Source organism: Gorilla gorilla, chromosome 4 (genome assembly GCF_029281585.2).
Source record: "Gorilla gorilla gorilla isolate KB3781 chromosome 4, NHGRI_mGorGor1-v2.1_pri, whole genome shotgun sequence".
Classification (NCBI taxonomy): Eukaryota; Metazoa; Chordata; class Mammalia; order Primates; family Hominidae; genus Gorilla; species Gorilla gorilla.
In genome coordinates this window covers 49,804,350-49,824,649 of record NC_073228.2, presented here as the reverse complement: position 1 = coordinate 49,824,649, position 20,300 = coordinate 49,804,350, and the positions used below count along the sequence as shown (strand labels likewise).

General features: G+C 49.5%; 1 protein-coding gene and 2 pseudogenes across 4 annotated transcripts; all 3 read left to right on the top strand.

The window, feature by feature from the left end:
• Positions 1-477: 477 nt before the first annotated feature.
• LOC109026758 (ATP synthase subunit g, mitochondrial-like) lies at positions 478-787 on the top strand (annotated as a pseudogene).
• A 30-nt stretch (positions 788-817) lies between these two features.
• LOC109026757 (high mobility group protein B3-like) lies at positions 818-1,440 on the top strand (annotated as a pseudogene).
• A 10,484-nt stretch (positions 1,441-11,924) lies between these two features.
• TUBG2 (tubulin gamma 2) lies at positions 11,925-19,746 on the top strand. 4 transcript variants are annotated; one of them, XM_019026757.3, is made up of 12 exons: positions 11,925-12,228; positions 12,510-12,622; positions 12,824-12,991; positions 13,312-13,380; positions 13,874-13,900; positions 15,647-15,726; positions 16,051-16,177; positions 18,217-18,303; positions 18,419-18,568; positions 18,830-18,982; positions 19,066-19,227; positions 19,343-19,746. In XM_019026757.3, exons 1-12 carry the CDS (start codon positions 12,180-12,182, stop codon positions 19,538-19,540), a joined length of 1,383 nt encoding a protein of 460 aa, XP_018882302.1. In that variant the 5' UTR covers positions 11,925-12,179; the 3' UTR covers positions 19,541-19,746. The 4 variants fall into 4 exon arrangements, with proteins under 4 accessions (XP_018882302.1, XP_018882303.1, XP_055244055.1 ...); XM_019026758.3 differs by lacking the exon at positions 13,874-13,900; XM_019026759.3 differs by lacking the exon at positions 18,419-18,568 and having other exon boundaries at positions 11,931-12,228.
• Positions 19,747-20,300: the final 554 nt, after the last annotated feature.

The following is a 20,300-nucleotide window of genomic DNA, read 5'->3' as shown; positions in this document are numbered from 1 at the left end:
TTTGAGACCAGCCTGGCCAACATGGTGAAACCTGGTTTCTACTAAAAATACAAAAATTACCTGGGCATGGTGGTGCGCGCTGGTAATCCCAGCTACTCGGGAGACTGAGGCAGGAGAATCGCTTGAACCTGGGAGGCGGAGTTTGCAGTGAGGCAAGATCATGCCATAGCACTCCAACCTGGGTGGTAGAGCGAGACTCTGTCTCAAAAAAAAAAAAAAAATTAAATTAAATAAATTTTAAAAAACCACACCACGAGATTCACAGCACCCAATCTAAAGAGCTCAGTTTACCTGTTGCCATGATAATGAGGCCCCCTCTGTTTCAATCCTGTAAGGAAATCGCTTTGAAACAACCAATCCACTTTTTGTTCTCTGTTTCTGCTTTCCTCAGTCCTTTTCTGTCTATAAAACCAATCTTTTGGATGTTCAGCTGCCTGTTTGGGATGACGGACTTTCCATCCTAGAACCACGGCCTAATTTGTCCGTAACCTCACAGAGGTGACTCTGGCGCTAGTGAACAATGCTGCTGTGACTTATGTGAAACCTCAATTGGCCACATTTTGGTACTATGCCAAAGTTGAGCTGGTTCCTCCACCCCTGTTGAGATCCCTAGAGCTATCCAAAGCCTGGGGGAAAAAAATAAGTCACTAGTGCTCAAACTGGTAGCTTCAAACCGCTCACAGTTAAGGAAGTGGTGCTGAATGATTTGGTGGCCACTGAGGTGTGAATGTGGTTTTATGTTGGAGAGATCACAGGCAAGTGTGGCATGATTGGCTATAATATTTGAAGAACAAGACTAGTGAACAATACACTCAGGATGGCTAAAGGTGACCCCAAGAAACCAAAGGGCAAGATGTCTGCTTATGCCTTCTTTGTGCAGACGTGCAGAGAAGAACATAAGAAGAAAAACCCAAAAGTCCCCGTCAATTTTGCAGAATTTTCCAAAAAGTGCTCTGAGAGGTGGAAGACAATGTCCAAGAAAGAGAAATCTAAATTCAATGAACTGGCAAAGGCGGATAAAGTGCACTATGATCAGGAAATTAAGGATTATGGACCAGCTAAAGGAGGCAAGAAGAAGGATCCTAATGCCCCCAAAAGGCCACCGTCTGATTCTTCCTGTTCTGTTCAGAATTCTGCCCCAAGAGCAAATCCACAAACCCCGGCATCCCTATTGGAGACGTGGCAAAAAAGCTGGGTGAGATGTGGAAGAACTTAAATGACAGTGAAAAGCAGCCTTACATCACTCAGGCGGCAAAGCTGAAGGAAAAGTATGAGAAGGATGTTGCTGTCTATAAGTCAAAAGGAAAGTCTGATGGCGCAAAGGGTCCTGCTAAAGTTGCCCAGAAAAAGGTGGAAGAGGAAGATGAAGACGAGGAGTTCTGTATTCTACACTCGGTGCTAACTTTTTGGTATGTCTATCTCCTTCACAAAACCATATGACTTTGGTTTGCTATCTCTATTTTCTGAGCTTAAAATAGTGTGCAAGGCCGGGCGTGGTGGCTCACACCTGTAATCCCAACACTTTGGGAGGCCGAGGCAGGTGGATTACCTGAGGTCGGGAGTTTGAGACCAGCCTGGCCAACATGGAGAAACCCTGTCTCTACTAGAAATACAAAATTAACCGGGCGTTGTGGCGCATGCCTGTAGTCTCAGCTACTGGGGAGGCTGAGGCAGGAGAATCGCTTGAACCCGGGAGGCAGAGGTTGCAGTGAACCGATTGTGCCGTTGCACTCCAGCCTGGGCAACAAGAGCGAAACTCCGTCTCAAAACAAAACAAAACAAAACAGTGTGCAAACTTGCACATGTACCCACTGAACCTAGAATAAGAGTGGGAAAGAAAAAAATATATATATGGCAAATAAATCTATAAAGAAAAGGGGCCGGGCGCGGTGGCTCACGCCGGTAATCCCAGCACTTTGGGAGGCTGAGGTGGGCGGATCACAAGGTCAGGAGATCAAGACCATCCTGGCTAACACGGTGAAACCCCATCTCTACTAAAAATACAAAAAATTAGCTGGGCGTGGTGGTGGGCGCCTGTAGTTCCAGCTACTTGGAAGGCTGAGGCAGGAGAATGGCGTGAACTGGAGGAGCGGAGTTTGCAGTGAGCCGAGATCGCGCCACTGCACTCCAGCTTGGGCGATAGAGTAAGGCTCCATCTCAAAAAAAAAAAAAAAAAAAAAAAAACAAAAAAAAAACTACCAAGAAAAAAATTCCAGTGTTCCAGCCTAGTATAGATGCATAATTAAAAAAAGAATAATCAAATGATCTACAAACAGGATTACTTTTAGGCTTATTTTCTTTTTCCTGTTCCTTGAGAAAATAATACAGGAACAGGGCCGGGCGCGGTGGCTCACGCCTGTAATCCCAGCACTTTGGAAGGCCAAGACGGGCGGATCACAAGGTCAGGAGATCGAGACCATCCTGGCTAACACGGTGAAACCCCGTCTCTACTAAAAATACAAAAAATTAGCCAGGCGCGGTGGCAGCAGCTGTAGTCCCAGCTACTCAGGAGGCTGAGGCAGGAGAATGGCGTGAACCCGGGAGGCGGAGCTTGCAGTGAGCCGAGATCGCGCCACTGCACTCTAGCCTGGGCGACGGAGCAAGACTCCGTCTCCGAAAAAAAAAAAAAAAAAAAAACTACAGAAACAGCCCATTTTGTTCTATTTCACAACTAAAATATGAATTTAGTACAACTCCCTTCACATAAAGAGCGTCGGCTCTTTGCCATCATTGTTTTAATTTTTCCTTTTCTTTTTTGTTTTATTTTGTTTTGTTTTTGAGACGGAGTCTTGCTCTGTGCCCAGGCTGGAGTGCAGTGGCACAATCTCGGCTCACTGCAACCTCCACCTCCCTGGTTCAAGCAATTCCCCTGCCTCAGCCTCCTGAGTAGCTGGGATTACAGGCGCACGCCACCATGTCTGGCTAATTTTTTGTTGTTGTTGTTGTTGTATTTTTAGTAGAGATGGGGTTTCACCATGTTGGCCAGACTGGTCTCGAACTCCTGACCTCAGGCAATCTGCCCGCCTCGGCCTCCCAAAGTGCTGGGATTACAGACGTGAGCCATTGCGCCTGGCCCCCTTTTCTTTATTTCGAAAGTTAAACTTCCCGGGGTCATAAGATTCCAGTCTCATGACTGGAAGAAGCTCTAATTAGCTGCTCTTCTTCCCAGTCCCTGCCACAGCCTCATTCCGCCACCTCACACTTCTACCTCCTCACCTTGACAAGATACCTGTGCTCCTGACATACTGCAGGCTAGGCATTCAGGAAAGGTCAGAATGAAAGTGCATCCCAAAACATGTTTTATTCCACCTGGGATGTCCAAGAAAGGCTCTGGACATTTAACAAACTTGTTAGTTTACAAATGCTACGTTTATTATCAGAGGCCAACCAAGGCCTCAGACTAAGGAACAGCACATCCCACTGCATTATCACAACCAGGACCAGAGAACTTGCAGCCAAGCCAATTAAAGTCAACATTCAACAATCAAGCCATGGGTACATGACCTTGAGGCCCTGGATGTGAAACCTATGAGAAGGACCATGACCCTGGACTTTCTGCTGAACCTCATGAAAGTTCGATCTTAAACTGAATCTGTGGGATCATAAGCACTTGGGTGTTCAAGACCAGCCTAGGCAACTCCCGTCTCTACAAAAAAAAAAAAAAAAAAGCCAGGTGAGGTGGCTCATGGTTGTAATCCCAGCACTTTGGGAGGCCAAGGCAGGAGGATCACCTGAGGTCAGGAGTTCAAGACCAGCCTGGCCAACATGATGAAACTTCGTCTCTACTTAAAATACAAAATTAGCTGGGCATGGTGGCTGCCATCTGTAATCCCAGCTACTTGAGAGGCTGAGGTGGGAAAATTGCTTGAACCTGAGACGGGGGTGTTGCAGTGAGCCGAGATCGTGCCACTGCACTCCAGCCTGGGCGACAGAGTGAGACTCTGTCTCAAAAACAAAGAAACAAACAAAAATTAGTCAATATGGTGGTATGTGTCTGTAGTCCCAGCTTCTCAGGAGGTTGAGGTGGGAGGATCAATTGAGCCCAGGACCCAGGAGGTCAAGGCTGCAGTGAGCCATGATTGTGCCAGTGCACTCCAGCCTGGGTGACAGAGCAAGACTTTGTCTCAAAAAAAAAAAAATCTTTCATCTGCAGCAGCAGCCAAGCTATATACTTCAGTTCCGATTGCATCTAGTGATAATAACAGTGGCTAATATTTGTTAAGTGCTTACTATGAGTCAGTCACTGTGCTAGGTGCTCATGCATCATCTCATTTAACCCATATTGATTGGAAAGCATACCCTGCTAATGACTGGGAGAGCTACGGTCAGTTCTGCGAGTGCATTTCAATTTCCAACCCATTTCTACAAGACCAGAAAGAGAGGAGCCTCCTGTGTGTTAGAGATGGCTTCTGAGAGGAAGTGTGCCGTGCAACTCCTCCAACTCGGAGTCATGTTTTCTTTTTTTTTTTTAATTTGAGACGGAGTTTCACTCTTGTTGCCCAGGCTAGAGTGCAATGACACGATCTCAGCTCACCGCAACCTCCACCTCCCAGGTTCAAGTGATTCTCCTTCCTCAGCCTCCCAAGTAGCTGGGATTACAGGCATGCGCCACCATGCCCAGCTAATTTTTTTTTTTTTTTTTTTTTTTGAGACAGAGTCTCGCTGTCGCCCAGGCTGGAGTGCAGTGGCGCGATCTCGGCTCATTGCAGGCTGCTCCGCCCCCCGAGGTTCACGCCATTCTCCTGCCTCAGCCTCTCGAGTATCTGGGACTACAGGCGCCCGCCACCTCGCCCGGCTAATTTTTTGTATTTTTAGTAGAGACAGGGTTTCACTGTGTTAGCCAGGATGGTCTCGATCTCCTGACCTCGTGATCCGCCCGCCTCGGCCTCCCAAAGTGCTGGGATTACAGGCGTGAGCCACCGCGCCTGGCCGACCAGCTAATTTTTTGTATTTTTAGTAGAGACAGGGTTTCTCCAGTTGGTCAGGCTGGTCTCGAACTCCCAACCTCAGGTGATCCACGTGCCTCGGCCTCCCAAAGTGCATGAGCCACTGCACCCGGCCAGCCATATTCACGTTTTCTAACCTGCTTGCCTACAACCTGGGATTTGAAGAAAGTTTTCCAACTTTTGGGAGACTTCAACTCATCCTTCAACTTCTGGGAGACTATATGTTTGAGTAAGGCACTGTTGCGAATCACAAGAAAAGGAGAAACTTAATTCTCCGGTTTCCCGAGTGTTTATGAACTAATTATCATTGTTATTATTGCTTTATTTAATTTAATTAATTTATTTTTTGAGACGGAGTTTTGCTCTTGTTGCCCAGGCTGGACTGCAATGGCACGGTCTTGGCTCACTGCAACCTTTGCCTCCCGGGTTCAAGCGATTCTCCTGTCTCATCCTCCCAAGTAGCTGGGATTACAGGCCACCATCACCATGTCCAGCTAATTTTTGTATTTTTAGTAGAGATAGGGTTTCATCACATTGGCCAGGCTGGTCTCGAACTCCTGACCTCAGGTGATCCATCCACCTCGGCCTCCCAAAGTGCTGGGATAACAGGCGTGAGCCACCGCAGCCGGCCTATTTTATTTTTTTGAGACGGAGTCTTACTCTGTCGCTCAGGCTGGAGTGCGGTGGCGAGATCTCGGCTCACTACAACCTCTGCCTCCCAGGTTCAAGCGATTCTCCTGACTCAGCCTCCCAAGCAGCTGTAACTACAGGCATGTGCCACCACCCGGCTCATTTTTGTCTTTTTAGTAGAGACGGGGGTTTCACCATGTTAGCCAGGCTGGTCTCGAACTCCCGACCTCAAGTGATCCGCCCGCCTCGGCCTCCCAAAGTGCTGGGATTACAGGCGTGAGCCACCATACCCGGCTAATTATTATTATTATTTTTAGAGATGGGGGTCTCGCTATGTTGCCCAGACTGGGCTCAAACTCTTCTGCTCAACCAATCCTCTCGCCTGGGCCTCCCAAGTACCTGGGACTACAAGATGGCGCCACCGCGCCCGGCATTAGCTTACTATGTAAAAGCCCTACCAGACTCACGTGGCCGGGGGTCAGTTTATTCTCATCTCTTGAAGCCTTGCGCTTCACCTGGGCCGACTGGGAGACAGTCCTGGCAAAGCCTCTGAGAACAGCCAGCCCCTAAGGAGCGGTTCTGCTGGGGGAAGGGAGCCTCAAGGCTAACGAAGGAGCTCCCACCCCACCCTTCAACTTCAGAGGGAGCAATGAACCCTTCCCTGAAAGGGCGAGACTACTGGGTCCTCTTGGGGGACGCTGGAGATCCTCCCGGCCAGAGCTGGAGGAAGCTGAGAGGCTCTGCGGGGTGCGGGGAGGGAAACTGAGCCGAGGCCGGGTAGAAGGCGGGCGTGGGGCGAGCCAGAGACTTCTCTAGAAGCCCAGAGGATTCTGGGGACTGGAAAGCGGCCGAGTTCTTTAAAAAAAAAAAAAAAAGAGAGAGAAGAAAACAAAATCTCTCGTCTGAGCATAACTCTTGGCGGTGGTGCTTTCGCCAGCGCGTCTGCAGCGGTTCCCAGAGAAAGCCCGCCAGGCAGGGACAGACTGACAGACCGACGGAAAGGTCTTCCCAGCGAAGACTTGGAACGCCCCAGGGGGTGGGGGAGGCTGCACCGCCTCTTCAGTAATTGGTTTGGAGACAATTGGCCATCCATATGGAAAAGATAAAGTAGATCCTATCTGACGGCAGGCCTCCAAATAAATTCCAGATGAACTAGAGACCTACAGGGAACAAGCAACGCTATTACAGAGCTTTGGGAAGAAAACGGAAAGATAGCTGTATGACACTGGGATAGGGGATGTTTTCTCTAACAAAGTATAAAACGTGCAAAACATAAAGGAAAAGATGGTATGGACCGGGCGCTGGGACTCACGCCTGTAACCCCAGCACTTTGGGCGGCGGAGGAGGGACGATCGCTTGAGCCCGGGAGTTTTTGTTTTTGTTTTTGTTTTCTTGAGACAAGGCATCTTGCTCTTGCCCAGGCTGGAGTGCAGTGGCAGCGGAATCTCTGCTCACTGCAACCTCCGCCTCCCAAGGAGCTGGGTGGGGCTACAGGCACCACCACCACACTTGGCTAATTAAAACAATTTTTTCTGCAGAGATGAGGCCTCACTATACTGCCCAGGCCGGTCTCAAACTCCTGGCCTCAAATGATTCTCCCGCCTCGGCCTCCCAAAGTGCTGGGATTACAGGCTGTTCCACTGTGCCCAGGGAGCCCAGGAGTCCGAGATGAGCCTGGGCAACACAGCGAGACTCCCGTCTCTATTTTTTTTTTCAAAGATGGTATGGTGTTATGATACATATTGGTTTTCGTCCACAGCTCCTGGCTCATGACTCTCATAGTCCTTGTTAGTCTTTTGTTATTATATTGAGTGTGTTAGCCCTCAGGGGCAGTATCTGACCTTCCGCACTCCTTTCACTCTAACCTTCCTGGGCCTTTCTGACTGTGGGCCTTAAGACCCTCCCATAAAGCTTCCATGAAAACCCAAGAGGACAGGGTTCAGTGAGCTTCCAGATGCCTGAACACCTGGAGGTTCCTGAAGGGTGGAGCACCCAGAGAGGGCATGGAAGCTCCACACCCCTGCCCTCATACCTTACCCTCCGTGTCTCTTCATCTGTATCCTTTGCGATATGCTGGCTTTTTTTTTTTTTTTTCAGATGGAATCTTGCTCTTTCACCCAGGCTGGAGTGCAGTGGCGCCATCTCGGCCCACTGCAACCTCCACCTCTAGGGTTCAAGCGATTCTCATTGCCTTAGCCTCCCTTGTAGCTGGGATTACAGGCACCCACCAACCACGCCTGGCTAATTTTTTTTTTTTTTAGTAGAGACGGTTTCACCATGTTAGTCAGGCTGGTCTTGAAGTCCTGACCTCAAGCGATGCACTTGCCTTGGCCTCCCAAAGTGCTGGGATTATAGGCATGAGCCACCACACTAGGCCTGCAATATGGTTTCTAATAAACCAGTAATTGTCAGTGTTTCCCCGAGTTCTGTGAGCTGCTCCCACAAATCAATTGGACCCAAAGAGGGGGTCATGAGAACCCCAACTTGAAGCCTGCTGGTCAGAAGTTCTGGAGGCCCAGACTTGGGACTGGTGCGGGGCAGGGAGGCAGTCTTGGGGACTAAGCCCTCAACCTATGAGGTCTGACACTGTCTCTGGGTAGATGGTGTTAGAACTGAATTAAAGGACACCCAGCTGGTGTCCACTGCTGGGTGGGGAACAAAAGCCCCATGTGTATGGTCACAGAAATCTGTGTGGATGATTGCTGTGGTGTGAGAGTAGAGGAAATGGTTACAGTTTTCTCTAAACAATTGGTGTCAGTGAAGTGGGATTTGCAGGAATGGCCCTGACTCACATAAACATGTGGTTTGGGAAGAAAAAGGATAAAAGAGTGGAGGAAGAGGTCGTCAATTCCTGGGTGACCACGTGGTCACCATGGTGTGAAGCCACAACTCTGTTGAGATCAGTTACTAAAGGTAAAACTTACTAGTGGAATTTAGAGATGGATCCAACTCCCAGGAATTGGTTCATTGAATGCATAAGGAAATGCAAACTAATAAGAAAAATGTGAAATATTCAGTCCCCTGATTATTGTTATCTATAATGGCTAAAATGAAAGTAAAAGAGGGTGCTGGGTTAGGAGTTGAGGCTGGACCAAGCACAGATGTGGGTCTGGCTGAGCTCAGGACACTAGCCTCAGAGTCACCCACAGAGGAGGAAATTATGCAGGGACAACAGAAAGTACCTCTGAGACCTGTGGTTACCAAGAAGGTAGTCAATGTGAAGGAACCAAGTAATTATCGAAACCAGACAGTAGAATGTGGAGGAATTGTTCCATTTCATAGATCAGTATCATCGGCTTCCTGAGGAACATTTACTAAAATGGATTCTGAGAGTGACTAATTTAGGGGCAGTATGCAGAGTGAAAGAGCATGTTTGGGTTGATGCAGGACTCACAGTTCACTATTCTAGTCACAGTTGGGTATATATGATTCAGACACACAGGAGATTATTCCTGAGGGAACAGCCAGCCTGCTGGAATGCAGAAAAGTCACTGTAAAGGTCGGGCATGGTGGCTCACACCTGTAATCCCAGCACTTTGGGAGGCCGAGGCGGGTGGATCACCTGAGGTCAGGAGTTCAAGACCAGCCAGGCCAACATGGTGAAACCCTGTCTCTACTAAAAATACAAAAGTTAGCTGGGCGTGGTGGCTCATGCCTGTAATCCCAGCTACTCAAGAGGCCAAGGCAAGAGAATCACTTGAACCCGGGAATCGGAGGTTGCAGTAAGCCAAAATCATGCCAGTGCACTCCAGCCTGGGCACTCCAGACTCTGTCTCAAAAAAAAAAAAAAAAAAATTAGCTGGCATGGTGGCATGTGCCTGTGGTCCCAGCTACTCAGGAGGCTGAGGTGGAAGGATCGCTTGAGCCCAGGATTCCAAGGCTGCATAAAAAGTCTCAGAGGCTGGGTGCGGTGGCTTACGCCTGTAATCCCAACATTTGGAAGGGATCACAAGGTCAGGAGTTTGAGACCAGCCTGGCCAACATGATGAAACCCCGTCTCTACTAAAAATACAAAAATTAGCAGGGTATGGTGGAGCGTGCCTATAATCCCAGGTACTTGGGAGGCTGAAGCAGGAGAATTGCTTGAACCTGGGAGGCAGAGGTTGCACTGAGCTGAGATCAAGCCATTGCACTCCAGCCTGGGCTACAGAGTGCGACTACATCTCAAAAAAAAAAAAAAAAAAAAAAGGCTGGGCGTGGTGGCTCACGCCTGTAATCCCACAGCACTTTGGGAGGCCAAGGCAGGTGGATCACATGAGGTCGACCAACATGGAGAAACCCCATCTCTACTAAAAATACAAAATTAGCTGGGTTTGATGGTGCATGCCTGTAATCCTAGCTACTTGGGAGGCTGAGGCAGGAGAATCGCTTGAACCCGGGAGATGGAGCTTGCGGTGAGTTGAGATCGAGCCATTGCACTCCAGCCTGGGCAACAAGAGCGAAACTCCATCTAAAAAAAAAAAAAAAAAAAAAAGATTGTAACTTGGCTACTTGTCTGAGCATGGTGGCTCATGCCTGTAACCCAGCACTTTGGGAGGCTGAGGCAGGTGGATTACCTGAGCTCAGGGGTTCGAGACCAGTCTGGGCAACATGACAAAACCCCTGTCTCTACTGAAAATACAAAAAAATTAGCCGGGTGTGGTGGTGCACACCTGTAATCTCAGCTACTAGGGAGGCTGAGCCAGGAGAATCGCTTGAACCTGAGAGAGGCAGAGGTTGTAGTGAGCCGAGATCATGCCACTGCACTCCAACCTGGGCAACAGAGTGAGACTTTGTCTCAAAAAAAAAAAAAAAAAAAAAAACTTAAGTGGCATTTACAGTGTTTGTGATTCTAGATCAGGCTACGTTTCATTCCATAAAATAAATAGAATGAGTGTTCAGATGAGTCAAGCACAGGTTAGTTTTTATGGACAAAAAAGGGTAGAGAAAAATAGAAACAGAAGGAAAAAAAGCAGATTGGTCCTTTCAAAGTTACTTTTCTTGTAAAAGGACTTCCGTATCATGCCGGCTAACACTGGCTTGTTTGGGGTTTTGGCTCTTCCTTCCCTCTCCTGATTCCTCTGAAGGTTTGATAAACAACTTAGTGTTGCTTAGTGACATGGAACTTTAGCGTGAGTGACTCCATTTTGGTTTGGTCTGTTGAGCCAAGCACAGGAGCTCAGTGCAAATCAATGGCCTCCTATAAAATTTATTTAACTGAACCCTTGTGCATCACTGGTGGGAATTTAAAATGGTGCAGCTACCATGGAAAATCGTATGGCGATTCCTCAGAACATTAAACACAATTACCATATGATCCAGCAATTCTGCCTCTGGGTGTATATCCAAAATAATTGAAAGCAGGGACTCGAACAGATATTTGTACACTCACATTCAAAGCAGCAACATTCACAATAGCCAAAAGGTGGAAGCAACCCACATGTCCATGGAGGGATGAATGGTTATGCAAAATGTGGTACATCTATACAATGGAATATTATTCAGTTGTAAAAAGGAAGGAAATTCTGACACATGCTACAAAATGGAAGGATCTTGAAGATATTATGTTAAGTGAAAGAAGCCGGACCCAAAAAGACAAATACTGTATAATTCCACTCATATCAGGTGCCTAGAGTAGTCAAGGGGAAGTTACTGTTTAATCGCGATAGAGTTTCAGTTTGGGAAGATGAGAAAGTTCTAGAAAAGAATGGTGGTGGTGGTTACAGAACAATGTGAGTGTACTTGGTGCCACAGAACTGTATGCAGTACTTACAAATGGTTACAATGGTAAATTTAGGCCAGGAGTGGTGGCTCATGCCTGTAATCCCAGCACTTTGGGAGGCCAAGGCAGGAGGATTGATTGAGGCCAGTAGTTTAAGACCATCTTGGGCAACACGGTGAGATCCCCATCTCTATAAAAATACATTTTAAAAATTTAAAAATTAGCTGGGCGTGGTAGCACACGCCTGTAGTCCCAGCTACTCGGGAGACTGAAGTGGGAGGCTCACTTAAGCCAGAAGTTCAAGGCTACAGTGAGCTATGATCGCGCCACTGCACTCCAGCCTGGGCGACAGAGCGAGACCCTTCTAAAAAATAAAAAGGTAACATACATGTGTATGTATTGTAACACCATTAAAAAATAGAAATTTAAACGAAGAAAAGTTGGCTTCTAGCCCTTGGATCTAGCAAAGCTGACAGTGTCCTCACCTACCAATATAGGTAGATGACTCCTTACACGTGGACAAGCACATCCACCTGGCCGCTTCTCCCCTTTCCTCCCCTCGCCCGTTCCTCTCCTCCCCAACACATCCAGGTTCTGACCCTGCCACCCCCGACGAGTCTCACTGCGCAGGCGCAGAGCGGTGGGCAGGAGCGGGCGTGGCCTGACTCTGCGCCTGTGCGGAATTCCAGCTGCGACTGCTGAGGGAGAAAATGATGCCCAGGTTGGGCTCCCCGGCCCACCGGCCGAGGAGAGGCCTGCGCTGCACACGCGCAGACCGAGCATCCGCGTCAAGAGGCGAAGAGAGCGCGCGCTCCCCACGTCCTGCGCGCCTGGCTGCCAGGCATTCGTCTCAGCCGTGACTCTCGCCAGGCCGGGGCTAGCGCGCCCACGTCTGAAGAGCGATGCCCCGGGAGATCATCACCCTGCAGCTGGGCCAGTGCGGCAACCAGAGTGAGCAAGCGAGCGCCGGCCCCGCCGGTCTCTGGTTCTGCCCCTTCGGGTCCCACCCAAGTGCCTGGCTTCCACCAGTCCCCCTTTCCCTTCCATGAACCCCCTGCCCTGCTGCTCTGGATAACCCAGACCGAGAGCTGCGCCTCCAGCCCGGGGCTGGGGCAGCTACCAAACCCAGACATCTTGGGTCCACCCTCTGATCGTGTCAGCCTCTGAGACTAAAACTGGGCTCCTCAGGCCTTAAGGCTCCAGTAGACCCGGGCATCTCCCCCCTCCCCCAGTTGGGTTCGAGTTCTGGAAACAGCTGTGCGCCGAGCATGGTATCAGCCCCGAGGGCATCGTGGAGGAATTCGCCACCGAGGGCACTGACCGCAAGGACGTCTTTTTCTACCAGGTGCCCCCAGCGACTTGGCCGGGGGCGGCAGTGGCCAAGGGGGCGGAAGGGAAGGGAGTGGCCTGGTACTGGGAACCCCGCTGGGCAGAGGGGCCAGGCGGCTGGCTTGAGGAGGGAGGGCCAGAGGGAGCCAGAGTTGGGAGGACTTCGGACTTGGGCCGCCCTAGCTGATTGGGCCCCCTCCTGGACTCCCCTTGACAGGCAGACGATGAGCACTACATCCCCCGGGCGGTGCTGCTGGACTTGGAACCCCGGGTGATCCACTCCATCCTCAACTCCCCCTATGCCAAGCTCTACAATCCAGAGAACATCTACCTGTCGGAACATGGAGGAGGAGCTGGCAACAACTGGGCCAGCGGATTCTCCCAGGTGTCCAGGCGACCATTCCAGAGACCTTTGATATTCCCATCCAGAGGCAAGGCAGGCTCAAGCTACTAGGAATTTGACCGGACTGACAGAAAATAAGAGACAAAAGGATGCCCCGAACAAGAGGGACAGCCAGGGAAAATTATGCAAATTTTGTGCAAATCATTTGCAATAGTAGCACTTCTGGTTTGAGGGCTACAGCCTAGGCTCTGCTTCAGGGTGGCAACAATATTCCAGGGTAGACAGAATTCTTGGTGCTGTGCTGAGAAAAGATGCTCTCTGGAACGTTTGGCCTGACCCTCCCTTTCCATATCTCTATACAGGGTGAGAAAATTCATGAAGACATCTTTGACATCATAGACCGAGAAGCAGATGGAAGTGACAGTTTGGAGGTGAAGTTATGGAGTGGGGGAAGGAATGGGCAGGGAGGCTGAAGAGTGCTGGGGAAAGGTCAGGAGGTGGCCTGGATAGGTAATATGAGGGGAGCAATTCAATTCAAAACCCGTTTATGGAGCATCAGATGTGGGATATTGAGGTGAATAAGATATAATCTTTGTTCTCAAGGAAGTCATAAATCTGAATGGCACCGGCCCCTTAGGCATGAGTCATTCAGCTGCTTCTACAGCTCCAAACCTTCCCAAGGAGCCTCAGCCTGGATGCATAAGAGGAAGCTTTGAGACATTGGCGTTTTGGGAATGGAGAATGTACCAAGCCGAAGTCTCTCCCCCAGATCCTTGGAGACTGCCTCTCCATCTCTCCCCATGCTGGGTGCGATATGTTCCTGGCTTACAGCTCTTATAACCCATGTAATTTCCTAAGGGACTAGAGCAATAATAGTATGTTTTGTTAAAATATTTGACCTTTTGTCCTTGGTTTCTGAAACAGCTCCAGAACAGCTCCAGAGTGATAAAGGTGAAAGACAGTCTTTTGTTATTTATAACAAGCCCCTTTCTTTTAGTTTAATCTTTCATTTTATTTTAATTAGTTAATTTTACTAACCACTGTACTAAGGAGGAACAAGTGCCTTTCAACCAAACCTGAGCTTATGTTAAAGAGGCGATTTTTGGAAAGTCCCAGATAGCCACTGGATGGGGGGCTGGTTGCCAGGGGAACAAACCTGGTGCTCTGAGGGTTGGAATTTACAGGCCCACCCCTCACCTCTGGGGAAGGGAGAGGGGATGAAGATTGAGTAGAGCACCAATTGCCAATGATTTAATCAGTCATACCTGTGTAATGAAGCCTCCATAAAAATCCAAAAGGACTGAGTTTGGGGGCTTCCAGGAAGGTGAACAAGAACACATCCACAGGCCAGGAGGGTGCAAACCCAACGCCACAGGGCAGCAGCTCCTGTGCGCCGGACCCTTCTAGAGCTTCCCCTCAGTATCTCTTCATCTGGCTGTTTATTTGTATCCTTTAAAATATCCTTTATAACAAATGGATGAACGTAAGTGTCTCCTTGAGTTCTGTGAGCTACTCTAACAAATTAATTGAACCCAAGGAGCAGTCCTGAGAACCTCGATTTATAGCCGGTTGGTCAGAGGCACAGATAAAACAACCTGAAGCTTGTGTTGGCATTGGAAGTGGGAGAGTCTTGTGGGACTGAGCCTTCACTCTGTGGGATCTGATGCTATCTTCAGGTACAGATACTCCTCAACTTACAATGGGTTTATCAGGATGTAAACACATCACAAATTGAAAATATTGACTAGGCACAGTGGCTCATGCCTGTAATCCCAGCACTGTGGGAGGCCGAAGCATGTGGATCATCCGAGCCCAGGAGTTCAAAACCAGCCTGGGCAACATGGTGAAACCCCATCTCTGCAAAATATACAAACATTATCCAGGCATGGTGGTGCATGCCTATAGTCCTAGCTACTTGGAGGCTGAGATAGGAAGATGCCTTGAGCCCAGGAATTCAAGGCTGCAGTGAGCTATGATCACACCACTGCACTGCAGTCTGGGGGACTGAGTGAGATCCTGTCTCTAAAACCAAAACAAATTTGAGGCCAGGTGCGGTAGCTCATGCTTGTAATCCCAACACTTTGGCAGGCCGAGGTGGGCAGATCACTTGAGGTCAGGAGTTCAAAACCAGCCTGGCCAACATGGTGAAACCCCGTATCTACGAAAAATAAAAAAATTAGCCAGGCGTGGTGGTACATGCCCGTAGTCCCAGCTACTTGAGAGGCTGAGGCAGGAGAATGGCTCGAACCTAGGAGGTGGAGGTTGCAGTGAGCCAAGATCGGTCCATTGCACTACAGCCTGGGTGACAGAGCAAGACTCCGTCTCCAAAAAAAAAAAAAAAAAATTGAAAATACCATAAGTAGAAATGCATCAGGTTATAACCCAATAAGCCCATCATGAAGTTGAAAAATTGTAAATTGAACCATTGTAATTCAGATGCTTCTTGATTTAAGATGGGATTATGTCCTGATAAACCCATCATAAAGCCAAAACATCTTAAATTAAACCATCCTAAGTCAGGGACAGTCTGTAGGTAGTCCAGAATTGAAGTGAATTAGTGGATACCCAGCTGGCATCTACTGTAGAATTGACTGCTTACCTGATGTGTGTGGTAAGACCCCACCCATCTGGTATCAGAATTGTGTTGTGAGAGTGTGGCAGGAGAAACTGAGTCTGTTTATTCCTGTATGCACACAGGGCTTCGTGCTGTGTCACTCCATCGCTGGGGGTACGGGTTCTGGCCTGGGCTCCTACCTCCTGGAGCGACTGAATGACAGGCAAGCCTGTGTTTGGGGAGAGGGCATTAACCCTGGTTCCCTGGGTAATGTAATTGCTTTTTTATCTTGAGCTAGAAAGTCTGCCACTACCCCTTTTGAGTCATAGGGACAGACCCACCCAAGGACCATGTTGGAAGCTATTTTGGGGGGTGGGGGTTTACCTGTGGAGGGGAGGGGATCTACAGAGTTTGAAGCTTTCAGGCTTATCCTTTTTGGCTCTGAAGACTCAGTTCTGCCCTCACCCCTTTTGTACAAAATGGCACATACGGGCAGTGATGGAGGGGTCCTTCCAGTTCACTATGCCACCATCCTCTTTTCTCTCAGGTACCCCAAGAAGCTAGTGCAGACTTATTCAGTGTTTCCCTACCAGGACGAGATGAGCGACGTAGTGGTTCAGCCCTACAATTCACTCCTGACACTCAAGAGGCTGACGCAGAACGCAGACTGTGTGGTGAGCAAAGAAAGAGTTGAGGGGCTGGGTGTGGTGGCTCATGACTGTAGTTCTAGCACTTTGGGAGGCCTAGGCAGATGGATTGCTTGAGCTCAGGAGTTCAATACTAGCCTGGGCAACATGTGAAACCCTATCTCCACAGAAAATACAAAAATTAGAGCTGGGTGCGGTGGTTCACACCTGTAATCCCAGCACTTTGGGAGGCTGAGACGGGCGGATCACCTATGGTTGGGAGTTTGAGACCAGCCTGACCAACATGAAGAAACCCCATCTCTACTAAAAAAACAAAATTAGCCGGGCGTGGTGGCGCATGCCTGTAGTCCCAGCTACTTGGGAGGCTGAGGCAGGAGAGTTGCTTGAACCTGGGAGGTGGAGGTTGCAATGAGCTGAGATTGCACCATTGCACTCCAGCCTGGGTGACAGAGCGAGACTCTGTCTCAAAAAAAAAAAAAAAAATTAGCCAGTCCTGGTAGCATGTGCCTGTAGTCCCAGCTACTTGGAGGCTGAGGCAGGAGAATCACTTGAACCCGGGAGGCAAAGGTTGCGGTGAGTCAAGATCACACCATTGCACTCCAGCCTGGGTGACAGAGCGAGACTCTGCCTCAAAAAATAACATAAAAAAAAATTAGCCGGGCATGGTGGCATGTGCCTGTAGTCCTAGCTACACGGGAGGCTGAGGTGGGGGGATTGCTTGAGCTCAGGAAGTCGAGGCTGCAGTGAGCCATGATGACACCACTGCACTCCAGCTTGGGCAATGGAGCAAGACCTTGTGTTTAAAAAAAAAAAAAAAGGGTAGAGGACTTTGGTCTGTCTCCTCAGGCCAGTGAGTCTCATTCACCCCACCTTTCCTCAGCCCCTATACACACAGACAGAAGACCAACAAAGCCATACCTGTGGGCCAAATTAGGAAATAAGGTCCTGACTTCTAAGTTTCTTAGAATCCTTTTAGGCAGCAAAACTCTCAACAAAGTGAATATACCTTCCCCACACCACCACGTATCCCACCTTTGCCTACTTAATGCCCACTCATGCTTGTATTCTTAGCTCAAGGATAACTTTCTTAGCAAAACCCTTCCTGACTACTCAGTCAAGATCAGATTCCTATATGTGTATTTCAGGGAGTTAACTATACTTTTCTGTTTTATATTTAGTGTGCCTCCCTCCACGAGACTGTAGGCCTAATGAAGGGAAAGACGGTGCCTGTTCGTCTCTGTGGTCTTCCCAGAGCCAGGCACAGTGAATGGCACATGTGGGTACTCACGTGTTTGTTTACTGCCCCGCGTAGTCCGAGAGTATCTCATGGTGCCCCAGAAACAGTACTTTTCTTTCTTTTCATTTTTTATTTATATTTATATATATACGTATATATATTATATATATATTAATATATATGTATATATATTATATATATATTATATATATATTTATATATATTATATATATATTTATACTTTTTTATTTATATTTTTTACAGAGATGGCATCTTGCTGTGTTGCTCAGGCTGGTGTCCAACTCCTGGCCTCGAGTGGTCCTCCCACCTTGGCCTTGGGATTACAGGCCTGAGCCACCATGCCCAGCAGTACTTTTATTTTATTTTATTTATTTTATTTTATTATTTTATTTTATTTTTGAGACGGAGTCTTGCTCTGTCCCCCAGGCTGGAGTGCAGTGGCATGATCTCGGCTAACTGCAAACTCCGCCTCCCGGGTTCACGCCATTCTCCTGCCTCAGCCTCCGAATTAGCTGGGACTACAGGCGCCCGCCAACATGCCTGGCTAATTTTTTGTATTTTTAGTAGAGACGGGGTTTCACCGTGTTAGCCAAGATGGTCTCAATCTCCTGACCTTGTGATCCGCCCGTCTCGGCCTCCCAAAGTGCTGGGATTACAGACATGAGCCACCGCGCCCGGCCTCAGTACTTTTTTTTTTAAACTAACAAACCTACTTCCTGGCTTTGGAGTTCAGCAGGGGCTAAGCCAATATCTTATTTCTATGCCCATTTTATCCTCAAGATGCTGTGATGCTCTTCTGTCCCCCCAGGTGGTGCTGGACAACACAGCCCTGAACCGGATTGCCACAGACCGCCTGCACATCCAGAACCCGTCCTTCTCCCAGATCAACCAGCTGGTGGGCCCCCACTCCCGGACTCCTTTGGACTGGAAGCCCTCCTTGCTGGAGGGTCATCTGGGGAAGGAAGGTCCCACCCAGGCCGAGCCCCATGACATGGCACGCCTGTCCCCAGGTGTCCACCATCATGTCGGCCAGCACCACCACCCTGCGCTACCCCGGCTACATGAACAATGACCTCATCGGCCTCATCGCCTCGCTCATTCCCACCCCACGGCTCCACTTCCTCATGACCGGCTACACCCCGCTCACTACAGACCAGTCAGTAAGAGCAGCCTTCAGTGTCCCAGGCCAGGCTGGCCCTGGGCCCAGCAGGCCCTGCCCCAGCCTTTCTCTCTTCCCCACTGCCCCAGGAGCTGCCCTTTGCGGGCCCCAAGGCACTGCGCTCAGGGACTGGCACAGAGCGGGCGACTTTCTTGCTGACTTGCTCTCCACCCTCCCTCTGCCTTTGGCTTCTGCCAAAGAGAAGCCAAAGGGGGACTGTGCCCTGAGCGCTGGCCGGGTCCCTGTCTCACTGTCCCATCAGGTGGCCAGCGTGAGGAAGACCACGGTCCTGGATGTCATGAGGCGGCTGCTGCAGCCCAAGAACGTGATGGTGTCCACAGGCCGAGACCGCCAGACCAACCACTGCTACATCGCCATCCTCAACATCATCCAGGGAGAGGTGGACCCCACCCAGGTAGGGGAGGCCCCTTCATCCCGCGCCCTGGACCCGCAGGGGTAGAGGAGAGGCCACCTCCACCGCTCCTGTGCCCACCCCAGGTCCACAAGAGCCTGCAGAGGATCCGGGAACGGAAGTTGGCCAACTTCATCCCGTGGGGCCCCGCCAGCATCCAGGTGGCCCTGTCGAGGAAGTCTCCCTACCTGCCCTCGGCCCACCGGGTCAGCGGGCTCATGATGGCCAACCACACCAGCATCTCCTCGGTGAGTCTAGGTTTCTATTCTTAGGAGAATCTGTTCCACTGGCCACCTTCATCATCTTCCCCAAGTTCACTCCTAACCCCCTGGCTCACATTTTGGAGATTTTCATCTCTTTCAGCTCTTTGAAAGTTCCTGCCAGCAGTTTGACAAGCTGCGGAAGCGGGATGCCTTCCTTGAGCAGTTCCGTAAGGAGGACATGTTCAAGGACAACTTTGATGAGATGGACAGGTCTAGGGAGGTTGTTCAGGAGCTCATTGATGAGTACCATGCGGCCACCCAGCCAGACTACATTTCCTGGGGCACCCAGGAGCAGTGATTTCCCTCCCCACTACTCCTTCTCCTTCTGGATGGTAACCACAGCCTCGACCATGCCTGCTCCCTCTGACCCAGCTTCACCTCATGGACAACCCTTCTTGGTTCATCTCCAGCCCATGAGCTGGTCCTGCTTCCTCCCTTCCATGCCCTAACTCTTAATATGCTTGTTCAGCTCTAATAAAGTAATAAAGCTTGGTTGTCAGTATAGCCAGGGCTTGATCTGTGAATACGGGGGGTGGTGAAGGGGTCCAGTTTCTAGGCATCTGACAGTAGGGTGGCCTTTTCCTCCAACGTCTTATCACTTAGTCCAAATCTTAGTGTGTTCACTGTTTCCACTGCATCCCTCACCTTGAACTAGGCTGTTTAGTATTACTAGAGTCAGCCCTTGTCTCAAGATTACAGAGCTTTACTGAGGTTTGCTGTCTCCTCAGCGCCTAAGCTTTGCCCCAGTGAGGGTCAATGTTGCCCCAACCTCTTCCACTCAGGGCAGAGGAGGTGGGGTCTACCGAAGGAGGGCACACTACATTCTGAGCAGGCCAGGAGAGCCAAGATTCCAGATTCCCAGTGCCCAGAGCCATGAGAGTTCCAGGAACTCAATCCAGTTCAACCCAACCTGATAAGTAGAAACAGAATTCAAGAGTAGGGCTGAGCACATCCTGAGTTACTTTTCTGTGCCAGAGAAATTCGTGGGTTTGTTATTTGCCCCAAGCTTCTCTCCATTCTAGGCCCAAAGCATTAGGCACATCAATGATGGGCCCAGA

Bases quoted from the DNA above. Each gene is read 5' to 3' on its own strand.
- TUBG2 (XM_019026757.3), top strand. From the start codon at position 12,180: ATGCCCCGGGAGATCATCACCCTGCAGCTGGGCCAGTGCGGCAACCAG. The intron at 13,901-15,646 runs GTGAAAGACAGT...GTATGCACACAG, and splicing joins ACAGCTCCAGAGTGATAAAG to GGCTTCGTGCTGTGTCACTC. The intron at 18,304-18,418 runs GTGGGCCCCCAC...GCCTGTCCCCAG, and splicing joins TCTCCCAGATCAACCAGCTG to GTGTCCACCATCATGTCGGC.